At 43.4% G+C, this 19,377-nt stretch overlaps 1 protein-coding gene across 2 annotated transcripts in view; it reads right to left on the bottom strand.

The window, feature by feature from the left end:
* The window catches only part of ITPRID2 (ITPR interacting domain containing 2), a 125,451-nt gene that overhangs the window by 95,749 nt on the left and 10,325 nt on the right, over nucleotides 1-19,377 (bottom strand). Inside the window, exon 3 of one of the 2 annotated variants that reach the window (XM_075317411.1) lies at nucleotides 5,994-6,039. In XM_075317411.1, coding sequence (XP_075173526.1) covers nucleotides 5,994-6,039 — 46 coding nt within the window. Of the gene's footprint in view, nucleotides 1-5,769; nucleotides 5,849-5,993; nucleotides 6,040-19,377 lie in introns of those variants that run through there. The other variant, XM_075317412.1, reaches the window with a different exon arrangement.

Below are 19,377 nucleotides of genomic sequence, written 5' to 3'. Positions count from 1 at the left end.
GTTAAGTAGATATGTTATGGTGTATGGCTGAAAAGGACGTAGAGTGTAACCGTGACCGGCGTCCATTTATATAATGGCCGTAGCTGGATTTTAGGATCACTTCCCTGTGGATTAGACTTTGCAGAAGAAAGTTACCTGCAACCCTTCATCTAACATGACTAAACAATTGTCTGCTCTTTTGAGCTCTTTATATATAGAGAATGTGTATAGTTTTGTGCATTTTTTTTCCTGAACATAAAAGAGACTATGTAAATCTTTGGCTGTGCAAAGATGCATGGTCCATCTGTAAACCTGGCTTCTAGGCTGTCATTATATGATTGCACATTGAGATAACGAGATAACAGGGTGGTACTCCTATAATCTCAGCATGAACTCTAAGGGTACTGTCACACTAAGCGACGCAACCAGCGATCTGACTTGGCAGGGATCGTTGGTGCGTTGCTACATGGTCACTGGTGAGCTGTCAATCAGGCAGATCTCCACAGCGATCAGATCAGCCACCAGCATCCTGTGTAATGACGCTGTGCTTCGCAACCATGGTACACATCGGGTTACTAAGCAAAGCGCCTTGCTTGGATACCCGATATGTACCTTGGTTACCAGCTTACCGCAGGCTGCCAGAAGCCGGCTCCATTCAGATCGTTGGCTCCCACTGTCAAACACAGCGATGTGTGCTTCACAACGGGAGAGCAACGACCAAAAAAATGGTCCAGGACATTCATTAATGACCGGCAGCCTCACAGCAGGGGCCAGGTCGTTGCTGGATGTCACACACACCGCGACCTAGCTAGCAAGATCGCTGTTGCGTCACAAACCCGTGATTCAGCAGTGATGTCACTAGCGATGTCGCTTAGTGAGATGTGGCCTTAAGGCTATGCTCACACAGGGCTTTTTTTTGGTAAGTTTTTTTCCGGACCAAAACCTGATCTTGTGGCAGGAAATCTTTGAGTCATCTGCGTTTTTTGGTGCCTTTTTGCTACAAAATGGGTTTTTATCAATGAAAAAACATTGCAAAAACGCTGCAAAGAATTGACATGCTCATGCTTTGAAATTTGCAGCAAAAACGCAGGTATGTGACAAAACAGTCAGGAAAAAAATCTGCAGGAGCTTGTGTGTGCATGAGATTTCAGAAATCTCAGACTTCGCTGGTACTGTAAAAAGCAGCATTTTATTAGCATAGATTTGCATAAAACCAAGGCAAGTCTGCAGCTAAAAAAAAAAATGCAGCAAAAACTAACCAAAAATGCCCTGTGTGAACATAGGCTATTAAACAAAAAAAAAAAAACCTCAAACACAGAAACACTTCGCTTTTTCATTTTTAGCTATTTACTGCTCTTATAGCCTGAACACGGGGCAATAATGTAATAAAGGAAAGGAGAACATGAGATACATTCTACAATGGAACTACAAGGTGTTATTCTGTGCCCCCTACTCTTAAAGCACACTTTTCCTAAATGCTTCATTTACAGTTCAGCTCCTGAATAGAACTGATTACTAATAGCATATTCGGCCTTAAATGAGAATTGCACTTCACAAATCATAGACGTGCATTAGACTGAGGAGATGTGGCAGTGAGAGGACAGTACACCTGTGACTAGCCTGGGGTGGAGCAGTTCATCTGTGACTAGACAAAGCTATGGCGAGGGGGGGGGGGGGGGCGGGAATTTTATAGATACAGTTCAGCAGCTGGTTACTGGCTCATAACTTCTGGAGAAAGCTTCTCCTTTAACTTATTTACCGGCACTTTCTTTAGAGCTAATCTCTACCAGGAAAGGCCAACCAAGTTCACAATACAAGAGCAAAAATAATGAATTGCTCATAACCAGTGAATGGTGGCGACAGACTGAAGATTTGTTTTAAATTAAACCCCGCTGGCCCAGGCTGACTGCGAGCATTATCTGTTCACTTTCACCTACAGGCGATGGTCTCACCAGTGTATATCTGTCTTATTGGCCTGAAGGTGTAACGCACACACTAGACCACCAGGTACAACTCACTCAAGGATCTGTTCACAGCAATTGGCAAAAAAAAAAAGTGAAAGTCACAGTGCATTACAGGATCTGCAGCACCGCAGTGTTGACTGCTATGCCTAACATTAGGGGAAATCATGTATTAGTCATTGCATCCATAGTTTGAAGATATTCAGACAGCATGTAGGCCTGTCAGTGTGCATAGATGTGGCATGTTTTCTTACTCTTAGGCTAGGTTCACATTTCCGTTGTTTTGCATCAGTCACATGCGTTGCTTGACGCTTCTGACTGATGCGTTGTACAACGGATGACAAGAATAGAATTCATTGTCGGACTCAGTTGTACAAGAGAGAAGGATCAGCTGATCACTCACAGCAGTCGGCCGCCGAGAATGTGTGCGGGTAGCGGAGTGCGAGGTGGGTGGAGCAGAGCGGGGACATGTGGCACTGAGGACATCAGTGCCGGGGACGGACGTGTGTGTGTGGGTACACGTCCATGCCGAGTGCAGGAGGGGGCAGAGCCAAGCGTGGAAGTGTCGACTCCCTGCACATGTAGCAAGGGTAAATATCGGGTAACTAAGCAAAAGGACTTTGCTTTGTTACCCAATATTTACCTTGGTTACGTCTGCAGGGAACCAGAGGGAGCATGCGCAGCGAAATCCTACGGATTGCGCTGCTCAAAAAACGTTACATGCTGCGTTCCTGCCGCCCGGTGGTCAGTCGTTCCACGACTGATCAGTAGGGTGGAGGATGCAACGCAGCATCATCAGTCACAATCTGCCGCTCATACAAGTCTATGGGAACAACGGAATCCGCCAAACGGATTCCGTTTACCAGAGCCGCGGATTGAGACATACAAATTGACGGAAATGTGAACCTAGCCTTATGTAGAACAAAAACTGTATTCTGCACTAGTGTCATGCATATTAATAGGCTTCAGTAGACCTGAGGAGCACGGATGTGACAGCCTGATGCCAGCTCTAACATTTGCTCATAAAGATGCATAATTTCTCCTAAAGGTTCGCCTTTTTTTCCCCCATTGTGGGGTTTTATGGTGTTTTTTTCTAGTGCAAATCCTCAAAGTGCAGCAAGTGAACAAAACCATAGCAAGTTTACACTCTTGTTTATAAAATGTACTGGAGAAAAAGCCATAATCACTAGAGACTATGGCAAGAAATTCACAGCCAGAATATTTAGGGCTGAATTTTTCTCTCTAGAAGACTTCTAGCTACTGGCAAACAGGTAAATTGGCTCCAACAATAACAGAAGAGGGACCCAAGACCTAAGCAAATTAGGGTAACAAGGATAAAATACCCTGCAGAAAGTCAACCTATAGCTAGGGTTGAATCAGATTATCTTATTGATAGCATGCCATAATGCCAGTATAAAAAGAGAGAGCCCACAATCCACATGAACGTGTACACAGGTATTTAAAGGGAACCCGTCAGCTGATACATGGTGCCCAAAATGGGCAACATGCATGAGCCACTGGCTGTACAATCACATCCGTGTAGGTTTAACTCAAACACTGTGGCTTTAGATAAAGCTATACCTTTAATAGCTGCCGAGGACAGAGCCACGCTATCGACTTTTTGCACAGTCCCTCCCTTGGCAGCTTCTCCCCATCAGCTGACAGTGACTGACAAGACAATGACTATAAGTGCATGTAGGCAGACTTGTTAGTCAGTGGGACAGGAGCTGCTGAGGATCCGCCTGTAGGACTAGTCACCTGCATGGCTCAGTCCCCGACAGCACACGGATATGATCGTACAGCCAGGGGCTGACACATGCTGCCCACAGGCATGTATCAGCTGACTGGGGCAATTTAAATTGCCCCAATCTCTTGGTAGTAATGCTCTGTAGCGTTTCAGTCATGGTTCTCATGAAATTATTCACGCCCATAATCTGACTGCTGTGACCAGGTCGATGTCATGGCAGTCACCGCTTGGGCACTGCCCATCAGCTCCCAGCCATGTGCACTGAACTGGAGCACACCACGATTCAGTGCACATGTCCAGGAGCTGATGGGCAGTGCACAAGTGCCGGATTTACTAGGTCACAGCAATCGGACTGCGATGGGCATGGATAATTTCAAAAAGGACAGTGACTGAAACGCTATAAAGCGTCACCGTGATGCCTGAAATATTTTTACTAGACAGGAACGATATTTGAACTAATTATTGAACAAAAATGTATGCAAGTACCTGGATGAGAATAAAGTGATTAATCCAAGCCAGCATGGGTTTGGAATTAATAAGTCATGTCAGACTAACTTAATTTCCATCTATTATAGAATCCCTGACTAGGTGGATCAGGGAAATGCAGTAGATTTAGTAGATCTTGATTAAATAAAAACAAGTTCCCAAAAGTATCTTATACTATCCGTAGTGAAAAAATACAACAAAGTATGGATTGGACAAGGCAACTGTTGGGGGATTCATAAGTGGCTCAGTGATCGAACCCAGAGTGGTCATAAATGGCTGCACATCCAGATAGGAAAATATTTCAAGTGGGGTACCACAGGCTCTGTCCTGGTTTCTGTGTCGTTCATCATTATCAATGATTTAGATGAACAAAATGAGGATCAACTGATTAAATTTGCTGATGACACAAAGCTAACATTAAAGACATAGCAGTCAAAGAGATCTAAAACTGGAAGAGTGGGCAGCAACAGAATGGTTAACATGGAGAAGTGCAAAGTCCTACACATGAGTTAGAGTGATGCAGCAGCAAAAAAAAGAAAAAAAAAAAAGCCAAACCGTTCTAGGATGTAGTAACAAAGTGTAGATCATATGAAGTAATTATCCCTACCTACTCCTCTTTAGCCAGACCTCATTTAGAATGTGGTGTCCAGTTCTGGGCTATAACAACACACACAACGATGTCCTATGAGAACTAGATCAGGATTTTGGAGTGCTTAGCATGCAAAAAAAAAAAAACAAAACAAAAAAAAAAAAAAAAACTGACAGTGAGGGTGATCAACAAGTGGAACAGGCTGCCACGAGAGGTGGAAAGTTCTTCAATGGACATCGCCAAACAGACTGGCCAGACATCAGTGTGGGATGCTATAGTGAATCCTGCGGTGAGCAGGGGGTTGGACCACAAGACCTAAGGGACCCCTTACAACTCTACCATTCTATGAAGGCCTGATGGATTCACCTAATGATAAAAAGGTGTTTTGCGCTTTTTAGCTAAATACTGGGAACTCTTGTTTGAGAACGCCATGTTTGTGATGCACATTGCATTACTAACAAGATATAGGGGGCAGTTGAATATAGACAAAGGACATTGCAGGATCCCTTTGAACTGTATTCCAAAGATACCTTTATGTAACATCTATTTGTTGCTGCATTCTAGAGTAATAAGCATTTTAGCAAACCAAGCACTATGTCCAGTGGGTGTGACAGAGCTTAAATAGCCACTGCCTCCCCGGATTGTTTCTCTGTTCAGCCTTTACCTTGATCGACAGCTCACTGTGACTTCAGGCAAAGAAATCAGACCGTGAGCAGCCAATCAAGAGGCTGGCCATGGGCGCAGAGGCTCAGGAGTGCCTTCATGCCCGTAAATACACAAAGTATCATTTCATAAGAGCCTACATGCCAATTAGGAGAGCCATGATAGAAGATAAAGGGGTCAATGGGTTTAAGTTTAGCATCCACTGCCTTACATGTGTTTTTTTTATAAACTTTTTACACACTTGACCGATATAATCTGAGGTAGAGTTTAAAGGAAACAAACCGGCAGATATAAGCCGGTCCTTCCACCCCTACATTTACCATGCAGTTGGAACACACTGTTACCTTTAAAGCAGCCGGATTACAGCACGACTCATCAAAACTTCAGGAGGGAAATCAGAGGACAGACAAAGTTGAAGTTAGATACAGAAGTTAGAAGAAGAATCACTGGAGAAAGAGAAAGAAAAGTAGGAAATTTGCTAAGGGAAAAAAAAAAAAAAAAAAAATAATATATATATATATATATATATATATATATATATAAAAATAAAATAAAAAATTCTTCTTACCTGCAGTCATTTAACCAAATTGCAATTTTTTCATTGGGTATATTACCTGCAAATAGAAGAAAAAAAAAAACTTTAGAAGATACTCCACATTAATGAACCAAGTAGTTGCTATAACTGCACCATTGGGGTAAATTAAAAATAAGTTATGGTGCAAGCCATAGACCTGAGATTGTTCACAGAGGGACATTTGATGGTAGACCAGGTAAAATATGGTAGAGGAAGAAGATGACTAGGCCAATATAGATACCAGGGAAAACAGATTGGGCAAGCTATGTTACTTATCCAATAATTTCTGCTGTAATATAAGTAGCAGGAGTGGAATCTCACATAGTCTGTACCGCCATCTAGTATATATCCTACTTATAATTACGTCAGTATTGCTGCTCATACAACAGTATGAGGGGACTACTGTAAAATGAGTACAGTCATCTGAAAATCCACACAATATGCCATAAGTTCCTAAAAGTGCTTCAGCGACCATCATTGGGTATGTGCGCACTAGGCGTTTTTTTCACGCTGCGTTTTTATGTGCGTTTTTGTCTCAAAAGACGCACCCGCGGCTAAAAAAACGCGGCAAAAACGCATGCGTTTTTGCTGCGATTTGGTGCGTTTTTTGCTGCGTTTTTGCTCACTGCGTTTTTAATCAGTGCACAATGCCATTAAAGATTGTTGATGAAAAAAAAAAAAAAAAAAGGTCTGATGTCATTTCCTTCTTCAAAATGTTCATTGTATGCAGGAGAGCAGACAGCAGCTGGAGAACTACAAGGCTCAGCATCCTCCATTCACTAGTGTATGCAGGAGAGCAGACAGCAGCTGCAGAACTACAAGGCTCAGCATCCTCCATTCACTAGTGTATGCAGGAGAGCAGACAGCAGCTGCAGAACTACAAGGCTCAGCATCCTCCATTCACTAGTGTATGCAGTTTTTTGCCCAAAAAGAAAAAAAAAAATGACATGGGCTTCGCCATATTTTTGTATGCTAGCCGGGTACAGCAGGCAGGTACGGGCTGCCCCCAACCCCCAGCTGCCTATTTGTACTCGGCTGGGAACCAAAAATATAGAGAAGCCCTTTTTTTTTTTTAATTATTTCATGAATTTCATGAAATAATTAAAAAAAAAATGACGTGAGCTTCGCCTAATTTTTGAGTCCAGCCGGGTACAACTAGGCAGCTGGGGATTGGAATCCACAGTGAAGGGTGCCCAAGCTTTCTGGGCACCCCCACTGCGAATTGCAGTCCCGCAGCCACCCCAGAAAATGGCGCTTTCATAGAAGCGCCATCTTCTGGCGCTGTATCCAACTCTTCTAGCTGCCCTGATGCCGGGTGGCTAGCTAGGTAATAATGGAGTTAGGGCTAGCTGTATATTATCAGCTGGCCCTAAGCCCGAAATTCATGGTGTCACGCCAATATTAGACATGGCCACCATGAATTTCTAGTAATGATAAAAAAAAAAAAAAAAAACACAACGCACAGAAAAATATTTTTATTAGAAATAAAAACACAACACAATTAGTGACTCCATCTTTATTGAAATAAACCCCCCTCCGCAGTAATCCTGGGTCAGGGTCCCGCGCCGTCCAATCCAGATCCAATATCATCTGATCGGTTTGCTGGAAGGCAGAGCGATCAGATGATGTGTCAGGATCAAGTGCCTGAATCCCATCACACATCAGCTGATTGTATAAAAGCCGATTATACAATCAGATGATGCATCAGTAGAAAAAAAAAAAATAATACTCACTTATGTGCTGTGCTGCTTACCGGCAGCTCCTAGAGCGATCGATTGGACAGGAGTCTGATCCCGTCCGATCGCTGCAGGAGCTGCCGGTAATCAGCTGATGAAGTCCCCTGACGGCAGGATCAGCTGATAGCCGGCCGGGCGCGAAAAAGCCGGCGAGACTACGATCAGCTGATGCGTCAGGTGACTGCATCAGGTGATCCACCGCCAGGTCCTGCAAGCAAGGTCCTGCCCCGGGGAGACTGCACACAGCCAGAGCGGCGGGACCGGGACAGGAGCGGACATGGCACCGAGACCCTGCAGACAGGTGAGTATATATATATGACTTTTTTCTACTGTTCACTTTGGTTTTCGCCGCTGCCTCCACCTCCCGCCCAGACATGGCGCCGCACGGAGCTGACATGGCACCGGACGGGAGGTGGAGGCAGCGGTGACGGTACCGGGAGGATTCATGCTTCTGTGTTTACCAACAGAAGGAATCCTCTTCCTGTACACGTCACTGTACTGCCCACCCCTTGCGTTTATAGCTGCGTTTTTAGTCATAGAAACGCAGCTATATTTGCAATGTGCCTTTTTCATTGCGTTTTTGAACATCTCATTGAACTCAATGGGTGAAAAACGCAGTGAAAAACGCAGAAATAATTGACATGCTGCGTTTTTGTGGTCACCACAAAAACGCAGCTAAAAAAAAAAACGCTGTGTGCGGACAGCACTTATGAAAACCCATTGACATTGCTGGGGAAGCAATGTCACTGCGTTTTCAGCACAAAAACGCGGTAAACGCCGCTAAAAACGCGGCAAAAACGCCTAGTGCGCACAAGGCCATTCACTAGTTTCTGGACACCACATTTTCTATTAAAGGGAACCTGTCAGGTGTAATATGCAGTGATAACCACGAGCAGTTCTGGGTACATATTGCTAATCCCTGCCTAACTGTCCCTGTATACACTAGCATAGATAAAGAGATCTTTAGAAAACGTATTTCTAAATATCTTTTATCATATGCTAATTGGCACGAGGACTAGTCCCCTGGGCGTCCGTTCCCCTGGCTTCTCTGCTCCATTAGCATGTTAGTATACCCCAGTGTTTGGGTCATGCGCACTATGAAGCAGTGTGTATGCATCCTGGCTACAAACTGAAGTATTGTACATAACCCAAACTCCAAGGTCATTCACAATGAGCCGAAATCCTCCGTCGGACGAGATTGCGGCGGAGAGGTGAGATGATCCTGATTGATTGCTCTCAGTGAGAGAAACAAAATTAAAATTTTGTAGTTGTGATACCTTTTAACCCCTTAATGACCGCGGGCAGTTAAGTTACGTCCTAGCGGTCATAACATTACTGCCCGCGGTGTGCCGGTGGCAGCATGCTGCGATCGGCTCACGCACAATCGTTATCTGCTCGTGCCGTTTAATCCCTTAAATGGAGCTGTCAATATGTGACAGCGCCATTATAAGCGCGATCGCGGTAAACTTTTACGATCACATGACTTCCGGTAGTTGTCATGGTAGCACAGGGTCATGTGATGACTCCTGTACTACACATGAATTGCTTTCACTTTCGCTGTGCCCGCAGCACAGTGAAAAGAAAGTGAGCGTATCTGCTGTTTACAGCTATGTAGCTGTGATCAGCAGCTAGTGCAGAGCGATCGGACTGCTGATTGCAATAGCCCCCTAGGGCTAAGTTTTAAAAAATTAAGAAAAAAAAAAAAAAACAGAAACCTAAAAGTTCAAATCACACCCCATTGAAAATTAAAGGGTTAAAAAAATAAAAAACACACATTTTGGTATCGCCGCGTTCAGAAACACCCTATCAAAATATAAAATCAATTAATCTGATCAGTATACAGCGTAGCGGCAAAAAATTCCAAACGCCAAAACGTCGGTTTTTTTGTCGCCACAACTTTTGCGCAAAATGCAATAAGAGGCAATCAAAACGTAGCATCTGCGCAAAAATGGTACCATTAAACACATCAGCTCGAGACGCAAAAAATAAGCAGTCAGTGAGCCATAGATCCCGAAAAATGAGAATGCTACGGGTCACGGAATATGGCGTAAAATGTGCGCCACTTTTTTCGGACAAACTTCGATTTTTTTAACCCCTTATATAAAAGTAAACCTATACATGTTTGGTGTCTACGAACTCACATTGACCTGAGGCATCACACCCACACATCAGTTTTACCATATAGTGAACACAGTGAATAAAATATATCTTAACAATAGTGCAATCGCACTTTTTTTGCAATTTTTCTGCATTTGGAATTTTTTGCAGTTTTCCAGTACACTATATGGTAAAACTGATGGTTTCATTTAAAAGTACAGCTCGTTCCGCAAAAAATGAGCCCTCACATGATTATATTGACTGAAAAATAAAAAAAAAAGTTACGTCTCAGAAAAAGAATGGCGAAAAAAAAAAAAAAACAAAGCGAAAAATCGGCCGGTCGTGAAGGGGTTAATGGCTAAATAAAAAGGAGATTATCCTGTGATGCTGCATATTCATTAGCATGTCAGCACACCCTCAGAGGCATACTAACACGCTACTGGGGGTGACTGGCCGGGAAACTAAAGGCCCAGACACACACACACACACACACACACACACACACACACACACACACACGACTTACCAGCGATCCCGAAAACGATGCGACCTGATAGGGATCGCAGGTAAGTCGCTGGTGAGATGTCACACAGTCAGATCTTACCAGCGATGCAGGAACAATACAGGTCGCAGTAGTGACCTGTATAACGATCTCAGCAGTCACTGTGACCCTGTCACACAGTGTCAAACACAGCGATGTGTCCTGACCAGCAGGATGTCGCCTTTGAAGAAAATGGCCTGGACCATTCTGCAACGACTAGCGATCTCACAGCAGGGGCCTGATCGCTGGTAGGTGTCACACATAACGAGATCGCTAACGGGATCGCTACTGCGTCACAGAAACCGTGACTCAGCTGTGATCTCGTTATGTGTGACAGAACCTTTAGGCTATGTGCCCACGCTGCGGATTTACCGCGGATTTTGCCGCGGATTTACCGAAAATCTGCAGCAGCGGCACTTCCAAGCCATTTCAATGGCATTTTGGAAATGCTGTGTCCATGCAGCGGATTTTTCCGCTGCGGATTTGCCGCGGATTTTGATGCGGAAAAATCTGCAGCATGTCAATTATTTGTTGCGGATTTTGGTGCGGATTTTGGGTATAGAATTGGGAAAAAAAAAAAAAAAAAAAAAAAAAAGAAATCCGCGGCAAATCCGCGGATGCGGATTTGCCGCGAAAGTCGCGGATTTTCATGCAGAAAAATCTGCAGGTACATTCTACCGTGGACACAGCCTTACGCCCAAGGGACTAGTCCCCTCGCTCATTAGCATACGAAAAAAGATCTTTAGAAACACTTTTAAAGATCTCTTTATCTAGGTTAGTGTATACAGGGACGGTTAGGCAGGGATTAGCAATATACACCCATAACTACTCGTGGCTCTGGGTGCATATTGGACCTGACCGGTTCCCTTTAGGCTATGTGCGCACAGTGCGTTTTTCGCGGCGTTTTTGGCCTCAAAACTGCATGACTTTGCTTCCCTGGCAAAGTCTATGAGTTTTCAATTTTGCTGTTTGCACACAACTTTTTTTTTTTTTTTTTTAAGCTGAGTTTTTGCGCTTAAAAAAAAAAAAAAAAAGGGACATGTCAATTCTTTCCTGCATTTTTCTGCGTTTCCCCCCATGCAATGCATTGGAAAACCGTAGAGAAAAAACGCAGCAAAACGTAGCCAGAAACGCACCAAATCGCGGTAAAGAAGCATGCGTTTTTTGCCGCGGGTGCGTTTGTGCGTTTTTAGCGGCCAAAAACGCACAAAAATGCAGCGTCAAAAAAATGTAGTGTGTGAACTTAGCCTTAAGAATACCGAGATAAACCCTGTTGAAAATGATAACATCAAGATGTCAATTAAATTTATACATTTTCAGGAGTAACACGAACAATGCTGTCCGATACCTATGAAAAAGTGAACAGAGGAACAGCCAACAAGGAAAAGAAACAAAAAGCCATTATTTACTAAACCAGACATATCTGGAGTGCCAGCAGGTGATCTCTACTGTACAAATATTTTTCCAGGAAACGTGAACCCAATGTCATGAAGGGGAAATTGCAATTTGCCCAATAGACCCATAATTGTACACTTCTCTGCTGTGGACACATCAGCGTACTCCAGCACTGCCGTTACCTAAACAAATCCATGCAAATGAGAAGCAGCTGTCCTGGGAGAGAAGGTAAACGGTCACATCTACACTGCGATTCATGTTACCAACAGCTTCTACAAATTGTGCCATTCATTCACCGTCACATCCACCTACATATTATAATTGTTAGATCGTGCAAACCATACACAGTCTTACAATGCATCAGATTAGTGGTTCATGCGCTTGATAAACATGGGGCATCTTTATGACATAATGCTGTGTGCGCACGTGTGCGTATGGCATGCAGTTACGCTGCAATCTGCACCGCAGCGTAACTGCATGCGTCCTGCGTCCCCTGCACAATGTATGACGATTGTGCATAATTCATGTGCAAGTTGCGTTTTAGAATGCAGCGATTTGCATGCTGCCAAATCGCTGCGTTCTAAAAAGCAACATGTCACTTATTCTGTCCGCTTTGAATGCAGGTCCCGCTCTATGGTGGGGTCTGCATCCAGAGCTCATGAAATCGGCTTTGTACACAGTGTTTCTGCAGCGATTTGAAGCACACATGTGCTGTTCAAATTGCTGCAGAAATTTCTGCAGGGACACAACGCAACGTGGGCACAGCCTTAAATCTAAGCTTACGCCACCCAGTAGATGGGTTACAATACAAGAAACCTGCAACAGAAAATTTGCCATAATTAGTTATGATCACACGTATTCATCACATCTTTGCCTCACAGCAGCCACCAAAATGCTACACTGTTCATAAATTTTAGGGAAAATTTAGGGATCATGGGCATTAATACCTACAAGACAGGCAATATTTTACTTTTTCTCATCTCTATTATGGACAAAAAAAAAAAAAAGGCTCAATAGGAAAATCATGTACAACAACTTTGAATAGGATATATACAAAAAAATATGAATGAATTGGGGGTGGGGTGGGGGGGTAAGAGACAATATCCTTTGTCTCAAGCGTTGTATTTTTTCAAATAAATAACGGATCTCATTTAGGTTGATTATCTTCCCCCAATGTGCAACCGAAATTACAAATTTGCAAACTTGGCATAACTGCTATTCTTTGCGAACCTTCAACTACATTTGGTCAAAGCTGGCTCAGTTTTGTGTTTTTTTTAGTTTATGTAATTGCCAATTGTCCATGTATTGATAGCCATCTTGAATGGAGAAAACAGCTTAAATCATTTATGTACATTATATATGAAATGTGTCCCCCATTGCCCCAACACAAGTGATTGAAAGGAAAACTCAGATCTTTGTTAAGAACAAAGTGCAAATTGATGAAAATAGAATTAGGCTATGTGCGCACGTTGCGTATTTGCATGCAGTTACGCTGCGATCTGCACCGCAGCGTAACTGCATGCGTCCTGCGTCCCCTGCATAATCTATGAAGATTATGCAGGAGACGTGCGCACGTGGCGTATTAGAGCGCAGCACTTCGGCTGCTGCCCAAAGCGCGCGTTCTAAGAAGTGACATGTCACTTATTCTGTGCGGTCTGCATGCATCCCCCGCTCTGTCTATGGGAGGGGCTGCACTCAGAGCGCATGAAATCAGCTTTTTTTCCATTGACTTTCTGCAGCGATTTAAACTGCACGTGTGCTGTTCAAATCGCTGCAGAAATTTCTGCAGGGACAGAACGCTACGTGCGCACATAGCCTTAGACTTTGTGCCCACAATCAGTGTTTGCAGTGGTATGGATGCTCCATATTTTCGCTACATCCAAAATGCTGCCTTGTACAGTACAAGCGCAGTGGATGGACTTTATAGAAATCCCATGCCCACTGCACTACACAGCATGAACTGTCCTGCGGTGCAACTTTACTAGAAGCAGCAGCATGTCAATTTATTCTTGCGGAGATGCCAGTGACCTGAGCGGGAAAAACACAGCATAAGTGCGCTGTGGCCAAAAGCCTGATAGTGGTCACGGATGCTGCATTTTCCCGCAGAGAACACTAGCGCCTCCGCAGGACGGCTGACACTGTATAGAACGCAGACTCTCCGGATCATGGCACACACCATTATGGTTAATTCCGTTTCTAGGGACCTTCCAAGAATGCACTGCAGGAGATAGCTTGTGAGTAGGGGCTATTTGACATCTTATTTTCTGTCCCTATTAGGAAAGTGGAGGCTATCTCCAGCGTTTTGTTTCTTTCACCACAAAAGGGGGAACACACCAGCATGGATGCTTTAAATACATAAGGAAGGGTGGCACGGTGGCTCAGTGGTTAGCACTGCAGTCTTGCAGCGCTGGGGTCCTGGGTTCAAATCCCACCAAAGACACCATCTGCAAGGAGTTTGTATGTTCTCCCCGTGTTTGGAGTGTGGGAGGAAACCCACGCAAAAGACATCTAGGTTCCCTATGAGTATTGTGAGCCCCAATGGGGACAGAGTTGACATTGTATGTAAAGCGCTGTGGAATTAACAGCGCATAATAATAATTAATAAATAATAATATTACCCATGCTGTCGTGGAAGAATCCTGGTAAACAAATTGCCGGCAGGCTTAATTCTATTTTCCCTAGTCACCCTCCAGAAACCCTATCCCAGGACGAATACCAAAGAAATAAATGTCAGTGAGTGACTACAGCCTGAAAAACCCATCTCCCAAGAGGCCAAATCCTTATTGGACATTACAGCCTATCTGTAACATCTAGAAAAGGACTAGACAGAGGACGAGGTAGCAGCTCTGAAGATCTATTTGATGGAAACACTGGCTCACAGCTCAGGAGCCCATCACAGCCCTAGTAGAATGAGCTGCAGTGTTTTCCAGTGGTGGTAGATCCTGGCTACTATAAGCTCAATAGATTGTTTTCCAAATCCAGTTGGAATGGTGCTTTTTGATGCCTTTCTGCCCTTATTCTGGCCACAATACTTAAAAAGGTTCTGATCTTTCCGCCAAGGCACCAACCACTGAAGATACTAAAGAACCACCCTCCATACATTAACGAATGAAACTCTTTCTTGCTGGACGGATTCATTTGGCATTCCGAAGTAATCTTCGGTAGAAAGAATGGGTCCAACCAGAGAATAATTTTGTCTTCTAGAATTCTTAAATAATATTCCCAGATTGAAAGGGCTTGGAGGTCCCCAATTCTGCCAGTTGTGACTGCAAATAAGGTCATTTTCAAGGATAATTTGCCCAAGTCCACTAAAGGTCTTGTTAGACGCTCGAGAATGATATTCAGTTCCCGGGGTAGAACCAAACTGATCCATCTTTGATGTAACCTGGAAGCTGCAGTCAAACCTTTTTATAAAACAATGATCTGCCAGATCATCTTCGAAGGATGGGGTAAGGGCCGAGATCTGTACTTTGAGGGTGCTAGGACTCAAACCCTTCTCTAGACAATCTTGAAGAAAAGTCCAGAGTCTGGGCTACATCTGGAAGGGTGGAAATCTGGATGCCAAGAGCCACAAGAAAATGGTTTTCCATAATTGGAGTTTATGGCATTCGTAACCCGCTTCCTACTCTTCCTTTATGAATGAGAGTCTTCTAGCTCTCAAGATTGAGGATTCAGAAGCCCCAGTGCAAGATGTAATAGCTTAGGATCTGCATGGCAAATTTTGCCCCGATGGCAAGCATTGCAGATTAAGGAAAGAAGGAATGCACCTTACAACTTCCAAAACAGCTTTTTTGGGCTAAACAGGTGTCACCAGAATTGTTCCGACTCGCCTAATCTTCTCTAAACATTTTGGCAGAAGTGGAATTAGGTGTGGGGGGGTTGGGGAAAGGAATATGCTAACCTAAACTCCCAGGGGTGAGCTAATGCTTCCACTGCTCCACAGACATTGCTTGGGTTTAGAAATAGCAGTCCACCTTTGAATTCTGACTGCCTGCAAATATTTCCACCTCTGGACAGCCCCACTTGTTGACCAACATCTGGAATACTTCTGTATTTAGACTATTCGCCTGGTTGTACAGTTTCTCTGCTTTGTAAGCTCACGTGAACATTGGTGGATCATTTTAGATGACGTGCTGACAGGGATAGGAGATATTGTTCTGGCCAAAAGAAGATCTCTGATGAGAACAACTTTAGATCCTCATTTTGTGCTCCCCTCATGACAGATGTGGTTACGAAGCCTGAATAGATTTTTACATGAGTACCTTGCATCAAAGATACAGCAGCTTTGAGGGCCTCCTCTAGTGGCCTTTATCTTTCTGTAATTGGAAGATCAAAGACTTACGTCCAGAGTCCAAACCCCTTGAAAATGATTCTGGGTGACCATAGCTTTCTAACCTTCTTTACTGGCATCTGTAGTTAAGGTTCTCGGGTTTAAGCCACGAGATGAGTGAAGAGTTCAGACTGGGAAAGGAGAGCTTTCTGTTTAGGGAGCTGGAAGTTCTGTCCCAACATAGAAGAATAAATCCAGAATTCACATGTTTCTGACCAGGCCACTGCTTGAATACAAGAGGTCCTGGAACCAAGGGCTGACATATCGAATCTTACCGATACTCTGACTAGGCAGAGGGGGCTATACTGGATTTTACTTAAATACTGGTATGTCCCCTTTCTTCTGGTAGGAAGGATGCCTGCTTTTGACAGTCTAGTAGGATTCCAAGGAAGGTCTTTCTGGTAGAGGGGTCCAAGTCTGATTTCTGATGGTTCACCAGCCACCCCAGAGATGTCATCATCTGAAGGGTTTTTTTGCAGATTATCTGAGTAACTGTATAGAAGAAGCTATCAGTAAAATAGTTGAGGTAAAGAACTATGTTGATGTTCTGCTTTCAGATGTATGTCACCGCTTCTGCCATAATCACGGTAAATATTCGTGGAGCCACCAAGATTCCGAAGGGCAGAACAATGAACTGGTAGTATAGTTGTTGATCTTAAGTGACAAACATTAAAAGGGGTATTCCCAACTCCAAGATCCCATTATTTCTCTCCAAGAAATGTAGTATAGATCTCCTGATATAGCGATATTTCTTACCTCATGTGCAGGGCATTATAGCCAGCCACAAAGCCCCATAGGTGGACCTCCTCATGTCCCAAAGGGACAGAAAAAAAATGAAGACTGACGGTAGGGACGGGCGATTTGACCTCTTCTGTTTTCTGTTCCTATTCGTCAAGGGGAGGCAACCTCCTGAGGTGCAGTCGTGGAGGGTGACTAGAGCAAAACATGTTCTTAGCATGTCTAAATGTGCAAAAATTATTTCTTTGCCATTTACAATTTAAAGACACGGAGGACAAAAAAAGGCAGTTGATAAACCAGTAGAGCAGGAATCTGTTTCAGACACTGATGAGCAGATTTCAGGTCATAGAACCAAATTCCTGCATTTAACTAAACGTGAGTATACTGCAGTGATAAACGTCCAATCTACAAGAGATAAAATTAGGTATTGTGGAGGCATTGCTCAGATTGTTGGCCTTTCCTGCCAAAAGTGTACAGACATAAGGAGCAGTACTCAGCAGAACATTGCAGAAGTTTTCCCCCTTGGCTGGTCCTTGTATAAACTCATTTTATAATAGGCTGAAGGGGTTGTTTGGAATTGGAGGAGATTAAAGAAATGTTGTGACCACTTTCAGGAGAGGAGGAAAAAAAAATAAAAATAAGAGACAAAAAACACACAACTTAATAGAACCAAAAACTGCGCCCTACCGCAATGGACAAAAAGGTTTCCCAAAGTATTAGGTTTTAGGTCACTGGGTGCAAGCCACACACTACTTGTTTGCCACAGACATCAATGATCGTGACATTCAGCTGTAAATTACAGCAAAATTGCAATTTTAACATAGCCACATAACAGCAAGTTTCACACATGTTTTTGGCAGGAGACGTGTCACGTGGCCCGAGCCTTGCGTTTCTATCAGTCAGGAGTTCACCAACTACAACTTTTTTTAATCTTTGCCCCTTATATACTAGATATACTAGTACCGTATATAAGGGGCAAAGAGGCCCCGCCCCTTCTGGTCACATGGATACGACATCGGCACAGGTCCTTTTAGTCACAAAATAAAATCGATTCTATAATAGAATTAGTATAAATAACAGGGGGAGGACGGGCAGGCAGGGGGCGGGAATCATTATGAATACCCATCCAAGCTATCGGCTGATCAGCAGCTGCTGTCATTCAAAAAGCTGCTGATTTTATAAACTTTACTTGCTTGTGTTTTAAAACCTATACATCCGAGCTGACCACTAAAGGAAAGTATGGAATCAGCCTGATAAGTGCCAGTATAGCACTGGCTTTAGGTTATATAGGAAAATCCTGGTGATTGAGAAAATACTATACATTTAAAGTGCACTAAAGTGTTGTTCATGGAGCTGTTAATGTACATCTGCCCTCCAGGAGAACAAAATCGGTGACACATCTAAAGTATCCAGACTACAGGCACCTTAAACCTGCAATTCCTGATTATCTTGTAAGCTTGGCTCGTGGGCCGAGAAAGAAAACCAGTAAAATTCATTTTAAAAAGACTTATGTACAGGTCTGAAGACAAGGAGAACCAACACAAGGAATGTGGCTGCTCTGCCCACAGGTCAGGCAAAAAATAAAAAAAAACACAGCTAAGGCATTCCTAAATAATACTAGTAGACTCCATGCAGATACGCTGTACACAGAGGCTTATACAAGGCTTAGACAATATGGTGCCACATCCGTCAGGCTGTGTAATCTATAGTACACTGACTATTCAGCAGGGTGTAGGACCTTCAGGAAACTACAATGGCTTCTTTTCTACAAGGTCACATTCATTTGCAGCTTAAACACTTTCACCATTTTAGATGCAAAAAAATATTCCAGAATGTATTCCAACCACAGTGGACGCTGCTCTAGATATTGCACTGAAATAATGGGCACCTGACCCCTATAAGTCAATAGGGTCCAGACAAATCCATCCTGGGCATGTATTACATTATACTGTATCCTAAGGGTATGTGTGCATGCAGCAGAGATTTTTTTTTGCACCAATGGCTAGAAGGGCAAAAAAAACAAAAAAAAAAAAAAAAAAAAAAAACCACGACCAACAATTGACATGCTTCTTTCTGCAACAAAACTGCAAGGTGAAAAGAAGCAACATGCGCACAGCATGTCTGATTTCTCAGACTTTGCTGGGATAAGGATATGCAGATTTGGGCAACAAAATGCACCAAAGTCTGTACTTTGTGCACAGGGCTTAAAAAGGTGCAATATTCAACATCAAAATCTGCAGGATTTGGTACAGATTTTGTGGTTGTAAATCTTCCCAAAAGCCCCATGGACACATAGCAAACGTCCAATAGCAAAATAAGCATTACACACAGGGCTCAATCATTTGCAGGGTTCTTAGGCTATGTGCGCAAACAGCGTTTTTTTGACCGCAAAAACGCACCCGTGGCAAAAACGCACCGGTAAAAACGCATGCGTTACCGCATTTCGGTGTGTTTTTGGCTGCGTTTTGCTGCGTTTTTCCAATGCATTGCATTAGTGAAAAAAATGCAGTACAAACGCAGGAAAGAATTGACATGTTCATT

The sequence above is a fragment of the Anomaloglossus baeobatrachus genome, chromosome 7 (assembly GCF_048569485.1).
Source record: "Anomaloglossus baeobatrachus isolate aAnoBae1 chromosome 7, aAnoBae1.hap1, whole genome shotgun sequence".
Lineage (NCBI taxonomy): Eukaryota > Metazoa > Chordata > Amphibia > Anura > Aromobatidae > Anomaloglossus > Anomaloglossus baeobatrachus.
This window is presented reverse-complemented; position numbering and strand designations above follow the sequence as displayed.